We start from the raw sequence: 19,045 nt of genomic DNA on the forward strand, positions 1-19,045 counted from the left end.
GTGAGGCAGACCAGCCAGGCTGGGCTGCAGATCAGCAGTCAGGTAGGAGGCGGGGACATCGCTTGCCCACAGCTGTACCTATGTGTAGCCAGAGTCAACATCCACTGGAGACCAGAAGGGGGCACCACTGAGAGGTCAGGTCAAAGAAGCAACCTGTGGTATACCACAAAGCAAAGAAGGCCCGAGGGAGGGGTTGGTGTCGGGGTTCAGAGCCAGAGAGCTGTCGAACCGAGAAGGAAGCTAACGAGAGGGCAAGACCTGAGTTAGGACCTGGACTCTATTTTGGATGGATAGGCTGGGTCTATTTAAAATCGTCAACAATGGACGAACACCTATGAATATCTATTTTTCCTTTTCTTCTTCTACTGGTTTTCTACTTAAATAATCTGGATAACCACTTGGGTTCATGTGATCTGCTACAAGCTCTCTAACACATCGGTAGCAAAAATTCAGCTGGTCGCTTTAAGCTCACATCACTTCGTGGGGTAACTTCTGGTGCGCTTCTGCCTACATTGACCGCAGGAACTGACTCCTGCTCTTTCACTGGGTTTTCTTTCCCTGTTGATGACTGCGCGTGTTGGGGTTGGTCGAGGGGGAAGGAGACGGTCACGTGACATTCATTCATTCCATTCATTTAAAAGTCCGGCATTCAGAGTTCCCCATGTGCCAGGTGCTATGCCAGGTTGTAGGGACACAGAGGCAAAAACCCTTGACCTTCAAGGGGCTCGTAGCCTGGTGGGCACATGGCAGCATGGAGCGGTGTGCCAAGGAGAGGGACTTCAGTCGTGCCTAAGCACCGAGTCCGCCCACCCTTGTGTGAGGATGGGTGAGCTGGGGCTCCAAGGCAAGCTGGGCCATTTACAGTTGGGTCACTGTGAACACAGAGAGACGGGGACCAGCCGGACCTCCCTCACGCCCCGTCTTCCGGTCCTCAGGGTTGGGGTGCGTTCGGTTTGTCATCAGGTGATGGGTAAATTGGTATCTTCGCCCTTCCTGGAGTTCCTTTACACTCCTCACTAGGAAGGAAGGTCCACACTCATCTACACCTTCTAGAGTCCGATCTTTCCTACAAAACTCCACGCAGCTTTGCTGGTTCGTGCATTAGAGAGCTGTACTGAATGCAGCCAGACTTGCCTTGACATAAACTGTCACTCAACACTGTTCCGCACCTGTTCTAAGAGCCAGGTACACACCTGCCGCCTTGCCACCGGAGTCACGAACTCCCTCCCAGACCCGTTCAGCATCAGCCTCATCACAGCCACAGCCTTTGCCTGTGTAGCGCGCAGAACCCGGAGCCCGACAGGCACTCAACAAATATTTGTCGGATGATTTACGTTCTCAACCTCATCCTCCCCTTCTTCCTAATGCAATCCCGAGTTTTTGTGGGGCCGCGAAATCTGATCTATTTTGCCATCCTCTCTTGCTGATGGAGTGGACCTGTGTCATAATTCTGGTCCCCAACATGTAAGCGGACATTGTTGGGCAGGGATTCCAGAGGAGCTCCTGAAAGGGCAGCTGACTCAGTGGCAAATGCCTTTCGCCCACCTTGGCCTCTTGTCCTTTGCCCTCTCCATCTTCCTACCTGCGAAGTGGCCACGGTGGCCTGGAGATGCAGCCAGTGGCTTTCAGCTGACCTTCGGACAAGACCTCCTGGTACGGACTCTCCTTTCGGCCACCCCTTGTGGATTGCGGTACTGCTTCCCCGGGAAGGCCCCGGGTCAGGGAGCTCATCACTTCCAAAAGCAGCCCTGTGGGCAGGTCTGTTTGTTACCACGCCTCAGCTTTAGGTGAACCCAAATCTCCGGTGCTATAGCGGCCACACGTTGGTCTTTGTTCTGTCCTAGAGGACACAGCAAACGACCAGCCTATCTTTATCATGGCAGCATCCCCCAAATATTGAGACACCCACCATATCTCGTCTACATCCCTTCCACCCCCGGGCCTCTCGGTGTTCGCCCTGTTTTGTGGTCCCGTTCTGTTAAACGTCCTACGCTGTGCTTCTTCTCCCCGTGTCTGGGCTAGAGAAATGCGTGCGTGTTGCTCCTGTAATCCCTGTTCCTCGGCCGTCCCTCTTTCCCAAGCGATCCTGTGCACTCAGCACGTGATCACACCCGGAAGGAGAAAATATTCCGCAACGGTTTACTCCGGTCAACTGGAACACCGGCTGACACGGGCTAAGGATGTGCTGTTTACAAAATGGTCCAAAAAATAGTTCCTGTGGACACTGCCTGCCGGTCAGCACTCCATACAGAGACGGCAGTTTTAACAAGTCACTCTCTTTTTTTTTTTTTTGGAAAAACCCAAAATGTTAATATGATTTCATTTCACCTCCAGCTCCATGTCTTTACCATGAATAATTTTATCATTTCCCGACTTGGGAGCCTTTGGGGCCTTGAACAAAGAATTTAGGCCAAAAAATTCAGGAAGTGGGATGGAAGGAATGAAAACCCCGGAAACTGATGAACGTGCAAGGTGTTGGACACGTTCAGCACATCTTCTAGGTGAATGAAATGCAAACATCACATGACAGACACGTCCAATCAGAGTCCGATGCAGGGCTATGGAAGGAGCAAGGCACTGCAGGTTCATCTGACAGCACACTGAGTGATGACCCCGGTTCCCTGCTTGAGAAGGCGGCTACATAGTTTCATTTACTGGTAGAACAGTGTTTATTCCCACCAGGACGCAGCCAGGCCTCCCTGGGAACGTCTGGCACCTCAGGGGTTAATTAATCTACTCTGTATTCTTCCTCTCCCCTGCAGGGCTGACTGTGAAAAATCTTGCAGCGAGAAAAGCTGGCTTCCCAAGTACTGCTTAAGTGACCTGACTTCTTAAAATAGTCCTTCATAAACAAAACTCACATGATATCATTTGAGTGTGTAAATCCAATTACGTTTCCCGGGGAAACAGCGGCTCGGCTGCGGCCCACTGGGCAGTGCTTCCAACCCCGAGAAAACGCCGGGAAGGAATTATTTACAGAACCCATTCTCTTGCAAACTGAGATTCCAATGGATAGATCACAGAAATTCACCAGCCTCCGGTTTCCGTTACCTTGAATTCCAGCCCAGACAAAGCAAAGAACACGCTTCCAGATCAATACGTCAAGGGAACGGAGAGGCTGTCCAGCTACCTAGGCTGGACCTACTGGTCTCCCAGGGAATCAATATTGTGCCCGTTTGTGGGTGAGAGGAAAGGTTTGAGATGAATGCTGTGTGTCTTCTGTTCTGAAAATAAACACATGTAGGACCCACTGAAATAGATGCGCGCGTGAAATGAATAAATTAGCATCCTGAGAAATATTTAGACAACAGTGAAATGTCACACCAGCATGATTGTAGTAGTGTCCTTTGATTACACGTTGCCAGCAGCACTGAATTGGGGATAGACTTGAAAAAATAAAAAATAAAAGATCTTTCCTTTTGAGGCTTGGTTTCACTTGTTTTTGTTGAGCTCTTAAAAGGCCATCAATCATCAAGGTGTAAGTATGACTAATGCATTGTCCTACTTAACCATGACGCTGCAGCAGCTGCTCCTGAAGTCCTCCCAGACTCCCGAGTTCCAATCTAATGATGCTCTGACCCCCCTGACACCAGTCAGACGACATGACCAGATAGGAAGGAAAACGCATTCATAACTCAGCCTTGCAAAGCACGCACCCTACAATCATTTTACAACTCTCTCTAAATCAGGCGTCAAGTCTGTTTGCATCTTCAGGGCAAAGGTGTCTGCATCCAGGATGACTGGATTTAACTGGTCATTTGAGAAGTCATTAAAAATATGCTGTGCAGAGCCTACTCTCTATCCAACCCCGCCCCAAAGAGGAGGAATAAAAGGGAAGGAAAGGAAGGAAAAGACGAACCAGAAAGGCCAGTCTCTGGCATTCTTCACAAACAAGAGAGACTATTCCCACTTCTTGGTATTCAAAGGAATCTCTTGAGAATGATGACACAAACTGCTTTTGAAAGTCATTTTCTCAGACACGCTGGGACAAGCTGATTGTTTCTGAAGCCTGTGTGAACTGGCTACGGCAAGATGCACAGGGATGAGATCTGGGGTTTTGAAAGGCGAGCACACCGTAACTAGTGAGGTGCACTCGCTTAACGGATATTCGCATGTTTTGAAGTGTCTACCTTCATATCAACTACCAAATTGGGATGATTTCAATCGCATGTCATGTGCTGTATGTTAAGCAGTCAGAGAATCTCCTTTATTCGGTCTGAGTTAGCAGACCTTCACAAAGAACATACGATAGATGCTGACGTCTAAATTTTACACATGGGGGAGAGATGCTGGTAATTCCACTATATTTACTTTATCTTTCCTGGGAAAGCAGTCCTTGATTTAAATGATCAGAAATGCATTTGAAAGCACACCCAAAGCCTGCTTCTCTCTTGACCCCCACCTGCTCATACCACAAACCACCACTGTACCTAGTATAAACAATGCATCCCACCCACCCCACCAAAGGATTCTTTTAAAGGCCAAATGATAAGCTAAAGGTCTCTGGCTATTAGTCAAGTTTAATGACCAGGATTTAATTAGCACGGCTCGGGTTCTAGCCTCCACTGTTTGATGGGATGTGTGCAAGGCAGGAAAGACAATGCAGCGTGGGAACTCACATCGGCCAGCAGGACCCGGAGCACTGACTGGCCCGGACTCGCACACCTGGCTGCCTTTGCTCGAAGGAGTGATCTTGGAGAAGTCACCTTGGCTCTGACCCGTGTCTACCTCGCCAAGCGGTTACAGAAGATTAACTGGCCACAAGCTCTAATGCTTTAGAACCCCCCAGAGGAAAGCAAAAGCTGCAATCTTTCTGGTTCCTATGGCTGCCTCTCAGTTTTCCAATAACCAAATGATTTTCACCATCTTATCACTAATGAGCTGAAGAATGAGTTTCAGATGTTAGGTAGCTCATAATATTGTCACCAGCAGTTAAAATAGAGGAAAATGCTCATGGTAGCAACAGTACTTAGAATGTAACTACCCCGCGAAAGAACCTAGCAAATATAACCTCATCAGTAATCTTTTACTTATACAGATAATGTTATTTTGTAATAAATTTCCGGGTTGGTACATGGCGGTCGCAGGATAAAGAATTGATTTAAGATGTGGGGAAAATCTGTGTCTGAGACTCCGGACCAAGGTACCAGTATCATTCGTTTCAATCATATACGTGGAGCTGACTTAACTTGAAACGGGTGAGGTATCACTGTAGCCCCGGTGTTACCTGTAGCGGAGCCTTGTCAGGGTGAACCTAGCGGGGCCCTTTGAACCTTCTGATGTTCCCTCAGTATTTCCAATGCCACTTGGGACCTAGAAAATACATGGGTGATCACATCTGCTCTTTGTTTGGATGGGAAGTCTATGCCTCCCGTGAACTTCTCTGTTCACTGAGTGGAGAACACATAAAGAGTCTCTCCGCGGATGGCCAGTAACCTCCCGCGTGGCCCCCGTTACGTTCTACCTTGTGTCCACCGGGGAAAGCGCGTGCCGATCTACATGAACACAGGACTCTGTCTCCTTCACACAGGGTGTCTGCAGAGGTCTGCAGCTTGGGGGTTACCCTGCCAAGCCACAGATATAATTCCCGCCGACAGGGAAAGAGAGGTGGGTTCCCATAGCTCGGACTAAGGAAGCCCATCCCTGGCTCATTGGTTCCTTTGGAAATGGCATTTTCAGTGAAGCGAAAGGCTGCTCAGGTGTTCTGACTGTGTCCTCGTTCTCGCGTGCTGCTTCTCGGTAATGCTAAGTTAAACGTGAGCCACCCTACGAATGGGAATCCGGACGAACGCAGAGAAGGGAAATACTGCCGTGTTTATGGCCTTCAGTTGACTGATGTGATCTGGCTGAGAACTCGGATGATGAGCTTGCTACGGAGAGCCTATTCCCAGCAACTCATTTTTCTCATGATTTCCCTTCGCATTTCCCATTAAATGTTCATTCATGTGCTGTGTGGAGTATGGCCCTCTCGAGTAGTGAGACAGGCACTCCTCATTCTTGAGCCATTTCAAATACTTCTGTGTTCAGAAGGACAACCCCTGGAAGGTTCCCAAGGAAAGATGGGCACCGGCGCTAGGATTTTGGTTCTGCTGTTGGCACCTGTTAGGGTCAGCATCTTTGAGACGCCCCTTTAAAGTTCCTAAGAATCAGGCATCTCTCCTCTGAAATGAAAATGAAGGATGATCCTATCTGTCTGTCATCAGTAGATGTGATCATGTACGCAAAGACACTTAGTTACATGTAAAATATTGTATGAAAGTAGATTAGTACTGTGCTTCGATTTCTCCAAAGGAATTTACATGTAAAACACTGCTTCACATAGATACAACATACATGTGCGTGTAGAAAGGTTTCACCGACACATCAGGGGACTTGGATATTTTATAATATCGTCTATGCAATGACTCGTCTTGTTTCCTCGGTGGCTGTTTGTTGGGTGCCTGCTCTGTGCCTGGCATTTTTCTAGGTGCTGAGGATAAAGTACTAAATATGACAGACAAGCCTTTGCCCGTACGTGGTGTTTACCTTCTGAGGGTGTGGGGGCAGGGGAAGAAATATGTACATATAAATGAGTAAGATCATTCAGAGAGCGGAGGTGCTCTGGAGAAGGTAAGACACACCACACACTAGGGAGTGAGTCTGAAATAATGAGAATGTATCAGTTATATGAAGACCTGGAAAACTGTCTTAGGCAGCAGGCACGAAGGCTAAGAAGTGGGAAGGAGTTTGAGATATCAGAAAAACAGAAAGTGGACAGTGTATTTGGAATCAGAAGAGGAGAAGAGAAGATAATTAGAGAAGCAGCAACCAGCTCACAGAAGCTAAAGGATTGCCATGGTGAGGAGTTAAAATGTTACTCTAGCTGTTATGTGAGGTCGTTAGCAGGTTTTAAGCGCACCTTGCACAGGGTGGGGCAAAAGTAGGTTTGCAGTTGTTCGTATGGAAAAGAATGCAGTGATTAATAAATAGTAATACAAGAATAAACTGTTTCATACTCACAGCTGTAAATCTACTTTTGCCCCAGCCTGTATTTAACCAAACAGGGAAAAACGAAGCAGTACCTATTAAAAAAATCACAGATTTTTTTTTTTTTCGAAATGATTTCACTTCATCCATCTTCATCCATTCCCTTTGCAGGATCTAAGCAAGAAGCTTGGACCTCTAGAGGGCGCCAAAGGAAAACGTTTTGTAGCCAAAGCCACAAAGGTTCCTTCAGCACCTACAGGGAAGGATAGCGCTCTGATTGTACAGAGTCAAGTAAAAAGGTGACTCAGCTTAGACATTGTAGTTCATCTACGATTCCTTTCCAAACAGAAAGTTGAATGAGCTTGGTTTGCAAGGACCAAGACCTTGGTTTTCGCAGTGAAGGGTTGTTTAGGATGAGGTGGGCGTGGGAAGACATGTGGGGGTTATTTTTAATCTTCTGCCATCTGGTAGTATTTGAGTTGAGCATAAAACAAATATGGAGCCACAATTTACTTTCTGGATTCATTTGGCATGAAAAGTATCTCTATACTTAGAAAATATCCCTCTTTTGCCACTTAGGATGTGTTATTCCAAATACTATGCCAAACCGATATGATGAAATCTTCTGGTAATGTGTCCCAAGGAAGGCTAGTGTAGGAAAAGCAGTAGGTTGTAAGAAATGGAGTTTTCTTCAAGTGATCAGATAACTATGCTATATTGTGAAAACAACTCATAGTGAAGAAAACAGACGGAAAGAGAACAGAATAAAGAAGAGGATACGAAGGGGAGAAGGGACGAGGTGGGAGAGCTGCTGATATTTAAGCACATAGTAACAAAGATGCAAAACAGAATAAGAAAACTGGGAAGAAAGTAAGAGATGAGTCTCAGATGAGATTCAGTTCAGGTACAAACAGGATTGAGAAACACAGTTAAAATAGGCTCCCCAATGGAATCCTTATCATATGTGGGCACTAAAGGTTCCTGGTAATTCTGATAAAACGTTCACTATTGTCTTTAACTGGGAAAAGTTCAGCAGGTCAGCCTCTAGTAACCAAGGCTCACATTGCCCCGTCAGGCCTGATGACCGTAGCCTTGTACTTTTAATACTCTTTTATCTACGTAGGGAGACTTCATAAAGCACCCTTAAAGCAACAAGCAGATAACCAACCTGAGCAAATGCAGACAGAGCCATCAGAGAAGAAAGAGAATCTCAGATCGACTGGAAGCCCAGAGAGTCAACGACGGGTCGAACACTCACAGGGTGCCAGTGCTCCCCAAATCATGAGCAATGTTCAGAGGTGTCCTACTCGCTTCCTCTAAGAACCATCTGACCACAAGGAAGAGGAGTTTTTAAGCTTCTGATACAGCAGAAGTGGCTGAGAACCTGAGGCCAGAGCAGGAACACACGGAGCGGCCAGCCTTCTGTGGGAAAACACTTCAGCTGACACGTCCCCTCATTGTCATTGAGAAGCCCCCGAATTTACTCTCCTGTCACCCGCCAGATATTTGGCAAAGGAAGTGCCAGGCCATTAATTATCTATTGATTCTAATGAATTTAAACAATAGAGTCACTGTCTACCTTCTCATTCACAGACAGTGGGAACCTTGTCCACCTGAACACATCCATATTTAATGGGGAAAGATGGGAAGAAAGGGGGAGAAAGGAGAAAGACACCTAAAGAGTCCGGTTCCACCTAAATATTTCAAACCATCTACATCAAAACGCCCCTTTCCAGCGAAGCAAAAACGCTTTGTTTGTCAATGACACCTGCCCCAGTCCCAGTCCCAATTTCCAAGAAGATCCCAGGCTTCTGTAGAAAAGATATCTTAGGTCCCCGAGGCAATAAAGAATTCCCAGCAAAAAGCGTGTCACAGGATGTCCGCAGTACTGGGTGAGATACCGTAGTAAGGTTCCAGCACCCACAATGAGTGTGTGTTTAGCAAACATTGATTCCTCCGAGTACTGAGGATTCGTGGCACAAAGGTACACAGAGAGACTCAGCTCTGAATCCCAGCGTCCCTTACAACTCCCTGCTGGGACTCTTGTGAGTATGTAAAGCTGTGAAGAAATGGGTCACCATCTCCCTTGGGTGCTTCTCCCATCTGGCTCCTGCTCCAGAGACTACTCACCCTGGCTGATGTCAGAGAGGAATTACTAACAGAATCAGAATATAAGGGGCAGAGTTGATAGAACCTCTAGAGGTCCTTCAGTTCCCATTCCTCTAAGAAGAGAGCAATGCCATCCACTAACCCGCAGAACCTCCCAGGTGCAAGGCCCTGTAGCCAGCTGGGGAGGGAACTCAAGTGAGTAGGCCACCTGCCTCTCAGAAGGCTATTTCTAAATAACCAGGGGAGTAGGGGGTGGGGGTGGGGAAGAGGAAGGCAGGCAAGCGTTACCTGGTTTATGGAAATGACCGCCAGTCTGGGAATGACCACTTGGAGGACCACCTGCAGCAGCGAGGTGGCCAGGCCGGCTAGGATGGCCCAGGTGAGCGGCAGCGGCAGCATGCTGTAGGTGGCAAAGAGCGTGAAGAGCACGTAGCCAATGCCATCGCCCAGGAGCCCATAGCCAAGGCCTGCTGCCAGGATCTGGGTGGTCATGGCCACCCAGGTGACCACACCGCTGTACTGCAGGTACGCATGCGAGGTGGTGTCCTTCCTAACAACCACCAGAGCGCAGATCACCACCTCGATGCCGGTGAAGAAGCCCAGCAGGATGCCCTTGAGGGGATCCATGGGGGCCGAGGCCAGGCTCAAGTGGAGAACCAAGAGGGTGAGTTTGGTCAGCACGTCCAGCACGTTCATCACCACCTCGGATTTGCGCCTCTGGCCCAGGAAGTAGCGCTGGTAGAGGCGCTCCAGATCCCGGGACTTGAAGGAGTTGCGCAGCGTGGGGAAAATGACCCCCCGGTAGCTGTAGCCCCCACTGAGGAAGAAGTCCGAGTTGCTCGGGGCGCAGTCCAGGTGCAAGAAGCCCAGGTCGCCCCCTCCCCCGCTGCCGCTGGCACTGCCACTCCCGCTGCGTTCCGGGAAGACTTTGGTGCCACCCGTGCTGTGCGCTCTCTCCCCAGGGCCCAGCGAGTAGAGGGGCAGCGCGGAGTCGCCGGACAGCTGCGACGCGTGGTGGTTGGGGCCGCCGCCTGCAGGGTCCGAGCCTTTGCCAGAGCCTCCGCTCCCGCCGCCGCCGCTCCCCCGGTGGCCGTGGATGAAGCGCTGCTCGGTGATGTGCCGCACCGCAGTCTGCCACAGCAGCCGCTGCGGTCGAGAGCCGCTCCCGCCGTCGCCGGCCGGGGGCGTCGGGTGAATGGTGTAGAGTTCCTCGCTGCCGCTAAGGCAGCGCACCTCGGAGAGCTCCATGACGCCCGCCGCAGGGAGGAGGCGCAGAACCCGAGGGAGGCGGCTGGGGGAGGGGGTCCCAACGACCCAAAGGCGGCTTGGTAGGACTTGGCGGTGAGCCCTTTTGTCCCTGGCCGTCCCGTTGAGAGTCCTGGGCTGGAGGCCCCTGCACGTCAGGTCATAGTGTGCCCCGGGGCAAAGGGCGCCTGGAAGATCGCCGCAGACCCTCGCGTCCTTGCGCGCCGCCCCCCGCCAACCCGCGCAGCTGGGGCGAGCGGCCGCGGCGGCTGTGTGTCCGCAGAAGCCGCGGCGCTCGGAGCCACGCAGCCCCCTTCCGGGGCTCAGGCTTCTTGGCTGATTCACGGCTCAGCGTCTTGGCGCAGCCTTTGCTCTCCAAGAGGTTCCTGGGCGCCGCGCTGCTGCCGCGCGCCGAGCGAGTGCTGGCTGCGGCACTGGGCTCCGGACGCCCACGACTCGGCGGCTGAGGGGGGCTGGCCTAGGGTGACCAGCGGCGGTGATGGGTGCGAAGTTAGCAGCTGGGGCTGGAACCGAGCCCTTCGGAGAACTCCATTGCGCCGGGATGGGGAGCCGGGGCGGAGCTCGGGGCGGGGGCAACGAAGGGGGAGGAGTGGGTGCCCCGCGGGCAGGTTGAAGAGGTGGTAGCCTCGAGCTAACAAGTCACCAAACAGTTAATTTGGAGGAGGGGGAGTGCCGAGGCTCCCTTCTGGGCTCAGCAGTTCTGGTGGTCTCCACTTCCTGAACGAGGGCTGGCCGCACAGCGCTGGCTCCGGCCCGACGCATCCCTCCGGGCAGGGGGAGGGCCTCAGGGTCCCAGTCGCTGCCACAAGACGAGGTCAGCCCTTCCAGCTGTGCTTCCGAGGAGTCGCAGCTCCCAGTGCTCATTCCCTTCACTTCGCTCTCTGGAGTCCATTTGGCCCGGAGCTGGGAGAAGCGGGAGGCGGGGGCCGGAAAAAGTGGGGAGGGCTCCAAAAGCAACAGCTCTGAGAACGAAAGGAAGCCATCGGTGAGGATCCAAGACAAGAACCGAAGCTAAGTGGGTGCGGCGGGTGTAGGATTTGGGCGAGAAGAGAGGCCCGAGGCCGCGGGGAAGCCGACGGAGACGCCTCGGGATCCAGGGCAGCGCCGCGTGCCGCCCCGGCGCTCTGAAGTGCGCTGCGGGCACCCGGCGACAGGGAGAAATTTGGAGACCTGTCAGATTGGTCAGGCACCCATGGCGACTTAAACCCGCCCTTGCGCCAAGCCACGCCCCCGGAACATGGGGACGGGGTGGGGGTGGCGGGACCTGGCACCCAGGTCTGGCCCGGACGCCCCAGGTCTTGAAGGCGGCCGCACGCGCAGAGCGGCGTGGGAGAGGACAGCTGCGGGCGCCCCCAGCCCTGCCCCCGCGCGCAGATCCCGCGCTCCAGCTGGCGGTGCGGGCGGGTTCCTCCGTTGTTCTTTTTTAGGCACTGGCTCCGGTCTTCCGCGGGTGCGCAGCCAGGACTCGTAGGCCGCTTTGCCCACAGACTTCGAGAGCCCAGCACGCGGAATTGAGGGTCTCCTTTCCGCCCTCCCCACGGGGGCTTTTGGTAAAGCCAACTTTCGGGCTAAAAAGCAAAATACCCCACGAAGCCGAAATTGTCGAGGCAGGCAGCTTCCTGTGGAGTCTCTTTACTACACCAATCCTGGGGGCTGGAGGGTGCGCCCCCAAGTGCCTAGCACACCAAGTTTCTCCTTGCGCACAGGAAGGGTCTAGGAGAAGGACATGGGGAAGGCATTTCCAGCCTCCCACTGGAGCCCCGCTTTCCTGCCCGCTGGGTTCAGGCGCTTGGATGCGGACAAAGCCCCTGGGATGCTTGGAGAGGACCAAGGCGCAGCGCGGTGGGCGCGTGGTGTCTGCATCCACGCCAGGCGGAGCCTGGGCTCCTGTGTCCAGTCCTCGGGGCGAGTGCGCCCGCCGCAGTCTCGAGCGCCGCCGAATGTGGCGGAGCCGCGGTGGCTGCCACCTCCACCGCCACCGCGACTGAGGCTGCAGCCGGTGGAGCCTGGGCCCCAGCACAGTCAGCTGATGGCCAATGACGTCAGGCCCTAGGCGCTTTTGCAGCTCCTGGTGGCGTCCCACGAAAGCCTACATGACCGCCTCCCCGCACCTTTGTCACTCTGGAGCCTGCGGTTTCCCTGCTGGGCGAAGAGAAACTCCCCGCCTCTGACTGCCCAGAGCAATAGTCCTCGATGGCCACCCTCCCCAACCACGTCGTACACTCTCTCCAGGGCTATTTGTGTCCACCGTACACTCTCTCCAGGGCTATTTGTGTCCACCGTGTCCCAGAAACGGGATTTAATTCTTTCCTTGTTAATTCCTCCTTTCCCACACACAGGGTTTCGGTTTACACTCAGAACTGGCCTTAACACAGACAATCCCAGAAGAGCGAAGAAGCCTCTAACATTTTCCCAGATCCGTAAACAGCAGATTTCTGGGATGAACACATCCTGGGATTGACTCCTTTGGGTCCAGTTTTTCAGAGGTGTATTCTATCACACCCCCCAAGAAAGGCAACACCATTAAATGTTCAATTTTAAATAGAAGGAAGGTCAACTCTATTTTTTAAACGAGTTTGTAGAGGAATTAATTTAACTGTCAAGATCTCCCAGAGTAGCTAGCCCATGCCGTGGGGCCAGAAGTTAGTGCCAAAGCACCCCCCGAGCCCCCCAAGTTTTGTAGTTATCTAGATGTTAATGAAATAATCCCAGGAAATGTATCCCTGAGAATGAAATGCTGCTTCTTTCTCCTTAAGTTCCTTGGACTCATCAGCCTCACCAGCTGTCCAGAAACCAGCTGGGACATGAGGGAGACCAGACAGGGCAGAGGGCTGGGTGGGAAGGGAGGCGGGTTCCTGCAGACCCTAAAACAAGATATGTGTGGAGCTGTGTTCTCTCTCCGTGGGCATAGCCCCAAGTCATCTGTGCTAATGGCCATATTAGTAAGCTTGGCAGTGGAAACACCTCTTTATTCTCTCAATTCTTTCTCCTGGGGAGCCTGAGAACTCAGCCTGAATAAATGAGGGGTTGAATGCAGTTGGAACTTTCCTATGAAAATCGTCCTTCTGGACATATCCCAGGATGATTTATTTATTCAGCAGCAAAAGAAGGTGTGCCAAGGACGGGGAGATTGGACCCAAGCAGATAAAATGAGTCAGGCTGGTGAATGAGCGGAGCATGCTACAGAAAAGAAACTCCAAGAATTTCATGAATCAGAGGTTGAAACTAATGTAACAAAGAGAAAACACTGCACCTGCTCTGAACTTTCCTTTGCTGGACAGGGGTTAGGATAAGTTGTTTTCCAGTAAGAGCACGGATGACACAAGTAGATTCAATGTTATTCTTCTTGTTGGGAAGACACAGTGCCATTCTGCCCCCAAATCATTCTGCTTTTATTTTATTATTATTATTATTATTTTTTAATCCTCACCTGAGGACATTTTTCCACCTTTTGTTCAGACAGAGTGGGAGGAAGAGAGAGAGAGAGAGAGAGAGAAACATTGACGTGAAAGGGACACATCGAGTGGCTGCCACCCGCACAGACCAGGGCCGGGGACAAACTGCAACCGAGGTGCGTGCCCTTAGCGGGAACCGAACCCGGGTCTCTCTGGACCGCAGGCTGAGCTCTATCCGCTGAGCCAAACCGGCCAGGGCTCATTCTGCTTTTAAATGACGGCATGAACTCAGCACCGATGTTGAGAGGCTTTTGGGAATATACAAACCACCAAAAGGTTATCGCTGAAAACAAGAGATGTCAGCACACAGCTCAGAGGCCACAATGGACCCCTCATGCTTTCGTTTATTCCTGCATTTATTATAGCTGGGACTCGAATCTGTTCCAGGGACAGGATTTTGCCATCTTAGTGTCTTTTTATACCCAGTCCCTTTCTCTTGGAATGTCCCTTCATTCCAAAGCCCTTTTCCATTTTCCTCCCTCAAAACACTACCCACCTCATCCTTCAAAGCCTGAGCGATACGGTCTCTGCAGGAAGCTTTTCCAGACATCCCCAGTGAGAACTGACTTTCTCCTCTGTTGTCCCGTAGTCTGTCCTGAGTGCTTCTAGAATGGCCCTTAGTACAGGGACTGGCTGTACCTATTTGTGTCTCACCCTCCCCGTGAATCTCTCCTTGAAGGGGACAACTGCTTTTCTTTGAGCTCTTGTCCCCCAGACTCTAGCAACGACAGTCAACGTAGAGATAATAAGATTAGTGCCACTTTATTGAGCATCTTTCCTTTAAGATCTTCACAAATTCCTCCTTTATTCATCCCAGCAATTCTCTGAGTTAGACCCTTCTCTACTTTTCATTATTCCTATTTCGCAGACTAGGATATTGAGGCTCCAGGTAACTAAGTAACTTGCCCAGGATCTGTGGTCAATAGAAGCATAATCCCATCAACTGAATTTGGATCCTATAGATCTAGCATTCCCAAAAGCTTAATAAAAACACTGTCACAAGCAGTTAACACATGCTGACCTAATTTAAATAGAACCGATAAAATTAAAATGTCAAATATATTTTGAGTTTCCAAATGCAAATTAAATAAGATACTTCTGAGATATGCAGGTTTTGAGAAGTCTGGTCGGAAACTGAATGGCAGATAACGAAGCAGAACTAATTCTTCTTTGAATGGAGGGTCTGTGTTTGCTCCGTTCAAGCCATAGTTACCATTCCTAGTCTGTGAAAAAGCAGGTTTTCACATATTGGATTTAACCAAAATAATTGATGGGGTCTACTTCTCCTCTTTCGGGTGGTGGTCAGTGGGGAAACATCCTTTTGCCTCATTGGAAAGTAACAGGCTTGTTTTGTGATGTTACTGAATACCATCGGCCACATTTATGGCAGATATGTTTAAGAAAATGAAATGTTTCCCCCAGGTGCATCTCTGACTTCCGAAGTCAACAATATTAATAGAGGAATTCAAATTTTCTAAGAGCCGTGCCCTTTGCAAAACACCAACAGAAACCCTGACACTCACTGAAGACGTATAAAATATTCACATGTCAAAGAAAAGATGGACTCAGTTCAGGAAGGGGACCTGAAACCAGAGAGATCCTATTTCCAAAGGGAAAGAGGGTGTTTGTGACCAGGCAGCTTCCAAGGCTGGAAATCCTTAAAGGAAAAGCAGATGAAATGTGCTAAGAGGGCAGGTCTTAAACCTTCTCCCCACACGTAGAGAAAACAGAGGATGATAACTACATGACGTGCTGGGTATGCTAATTAGCTGGATTGTGGCAACTAACTCACACTGTGTAAGTTTACCAAAACACCAAGTTGCACCTAACCCATGCACTTTAAATACATACAATTTTAATTTCGATGATGTCTCCATAAAGCTGAGTGGTGCGGGGCAGGATATGCCTGCCTCGCCAGCCCTCTGCATTTAGGAAATACCGAAAGCATTAACTGCTTTGACAGGACTCCAGGAAAAGTCAATGTCTAAAGTACATAGAGCTCATCCATGCAGAGTCTGTGAAGTCAAAACTTCGGACTCCCATTTCCCCTGGAATGCAGTGTGATGCACAATAGAAAAATAAAATAAAATGAAACGTCTCTTTTACTTCTATCTTGTGTTTCCTTTCCCTTGTAAAATGCAAGAGGAAAAAAAAAAAAAAAAAAACTTTGTATACATTTTGGATCTTCACAGGAACTAGTTTAAATTAGATTCTGGTGCCAGGAAGGAGAAGAGAGTCTCATCAGTGAGAAAACAATTCTGAGACAGAGTATTTATATACAGAATTCATCAGTCAGGCGAGTCACAGGAAGAAGTCGTCAAGGGAGATAGGGAAACACTGTGTTCTTAAATGATGCTTCCCTCATCTCCGGTTTAACTAGAGTATGAGCTTGCTGTGACTTCCCCCGTAAGCCTTCATTTACTGAAATCATAAAATGACAGGAATACACACACACACACACCACCCGTCAGAGAAACTATTAAGAAGCTACTAATAAGTAGAAGGGTTTTCCAGCTCGTTCATCATCGCACCAGATCTCCTTTTGGCCGTGATTTAAGATCTGTTCTTTAAAAATGTGACACACATATGAAGTCTTGGAAACAAATGATCAACCTCAGTGGGAAACAGAGCAGATCATTTTTCTCTATTCTTTCTCTCGCTCTCTTTAAATCTAATCAATTACTATTTCAATACCACAAAACTTTTTATTTTTTTAATGTATGTCACCCTATTACTGTTCGCTTCCCCTCGAGATTTTTAAAAATCTATTTAGAGTAGTTAGGCTAAAAATATAAATATCATTATCAATATCAATAATATGAGTGCATTTATATGAGTTTATATCGTGATATATATGGATGTCAGTTCATTAATTGAGAGTGCAAGAGGCATAAGTCTTCACCTTTCAAAAATCAGTGTATTTCTGTTTTCACCTAGTTGGTGAGACATTGAACTTAAATCCTTCCAGAGGCATTAATCTGTACCCTCCGAATCCCAGGTAGATGCATAGTTATGCAGTGCCCAGGTATGGGGGGGCATACACCTATGCACATGCATGATCTCTGATATTTGGCTATCCATTGGCAAATGGCACCCCTCTAGGTCTCCAGGTCCCCACTCCAGGTCACATGGGCAGTCAGTCTTGGTCATACTCACTGGGTCCCCTTGCACTCTGCATTGCTCCCTCTCCACCCATTCAGGAGAGTCTTCCTAGGCCTGCCTTTGGCCTCATGTGCTCGGTGTAGCACATTCGCCTTCCTGCTCCAGGGTGCTGGCCCCTCTCCAGGGATTGCTGGAAAGCCACTGTGGATGCAGTACTCTCTGTATGTCTCTCTGTCTCTGTGTTTCTCTCTCTCTCTCCCCCTTTGTCTCCTCTGCCCCAGTTTGGGAGTGTCTTTTTAGTCCAGTGACAGTCCTTGCTTTATGTTTCTTCCAAGCCCAGCTGACTGTCCCTGTGCCCTCCGTGTCCCTTTGCACCTTCTTACTCTTTGTAACTCTAAAACCTTTAAGTTCTCTTTGGAGATGATGGTGTTGTAAAAACAAAAGATGGAAAGATGACTTGCTTTCTGTTCCTCCTTTCTGGAAGTGGTTCATAGAAAGCTGGCGTGAAGGGAGGGGAAGTGGGGAGCACACTAAAGCAGATCCCATAAATTCATATCTCAGAATATGATCCACGGATGAAAGTGCATGAGATTCACTTCTCCCGGGCAGTGTTTTCTGCTCTGTTGGTTCCAACTGAGTTGCAGGTTGTTAAATCGACCTGGTGGGTCACAACCAGCATTTTAAGAGTCCGTTCATTCAAGAGAGTAAGGTAGACTCAGAAAGAAAAGTATGTCTGGCTATTCTATACAAAGGCATTCTTTAACAGCCAGACCCATCCTTTCTGAAGGACAGAAGAAAGTTTGATAAAAATTTCAGAAAAAGACCTTATCGAGTCCCCTTTCCACCCCCCCCCAACACTTGTTGTTTGATGACTTGTTGATGGCAGCCATTCTGACACGTGTGAGGTGATACCTCATAATTGTTTTAATTTGCATCTCTCTGATGATTAGTGATGTTGAGCATTTCTTCATATGTCTCTTGGCCATTTGTATGTCCTTTTTGGAGTGGTGTCTATTTAGGTTCTCTGCCCACTTTTTAATTGGGTTCCTTGTCTTCCTTTTGTTGAGTTGTATGAGCACTCTGTATATTTTGGTAAAGGGGACTCTAGTACACTGCTGGTGGGAATGCAGACTGGTGCAGCCACTATGGGAAACAATATGGTGTTACCTCAAAAAGTTAAAAATTGAACTGCCATTTGACCCAGTGATCCCACTTCTAGGAATATACCCCCCAAGAAGCCTGAAACACCAATCAGAAAGAATATACATACCCCTATGTTCATAGCAGCACTATTTACAATAGCTAAGATCTGGAAACAACCCAAGTGTTCATCAGTAGATGAGTGGATTAAAAAGCTGTGGTACATGTACACAATGGAATATTATGCAGCCGTAAGAAAGAAAGATCTCTTATCCTTTGAGATGACATGGAAGGACCTGGAGAGTATTATGCTAAGCGAAATAAGCCAAGCAGAGAAAGACAAATATCACATGATCTCACTTATTTGTGGAATATAATGAACTAAACAAACTGCTGAACAAAATTAACCCAGAGACACAGAGGTGGGGTACAGACTGACAAGCTTCAGAGGAGGGGGGTTGAGGGGAGAAGAGATAAACCACAGAACTTATATGCATGTATGCATGACCAATGAACACAGGCAACCAAGCTGGGGATGGGGTGGGGGTGAGGGGCGGAGGGTGTCCATGGGAGAAAAATGAGAAACATCTGTAACAAAAACAAATTAATAAATAAAAGACCTTATCAAACTCCTGATATAGCATTATCTGAAATTCACATGGTATTTCTTATTATCCAACTTGATATTTGAACTCTCATTACCCGGTCAGAACCTACTAGATCTGGATAACATGAGACAGACAGACAGACACACAAACACACACGCACACGCACATGCACACGCACCAGGTACTGGCACAATTTATGGTGGATTTCTTAATGCAGATTGCAATAGGAAAATATGTTTGGAAATGCCTGGTCTCATCCTGAGACCCTTACTTACTAGAATCATGAGCTATGTGTACCCGAAGCTATGGTTTAGGGAAAGGAGTTGATTTTGGAGTCAGCGAGGCTTATTCTTAGCTCTGGCTTCGCAAGGTGGTAGCTCTGTGACCTTGACCAAGTTA

General features: G+C 49.1%; 1 protein-coding gene across 2 annotated transcripts in view; it reads right to left on the reverse strand.

The window, feature by feature from the left end:
• ADCY8 (adenylate cyclase 8) overlaps positions 1-12,342 on the reverse strand; it is a 158,925-nt gene extending 146,583 nt beyond the window's left edge. The window contains exon 1 of one of the 2 annotated variants that reach the window (XM_036263950.1): positions 9,364-12,342. In XM_036263950.1, the coding sequence (XP_036119843.1) occupies positions 9,364-10,323 (960 nt within the window). In that variant the 5' untranslated portion in view covers positions 10,324-12,342. The remainder of the gene's footprint in view (positions 1-9,363) is intronic. The other variant, XM_036263951.1, reaches the window with a different exon arrangement.
• Positions 12,343-19,045: the final 6,703 nt, after the last annotated feature.

This window comes from Molossus molossus, unplaced genomic scaffold, assembly GCF_014108415.1.
Source record: "Molossus molossus isolate mMolMol1 unplaced genomic scaffold, mMolMol1.p scaffold_m16_p_16, whole genome shotgun sequence".
NCBI lineage: Eukaryota > Metazoa > Chordata > Mammalia > Chiroptera > Molossidae > Molossus > Molossus molossus.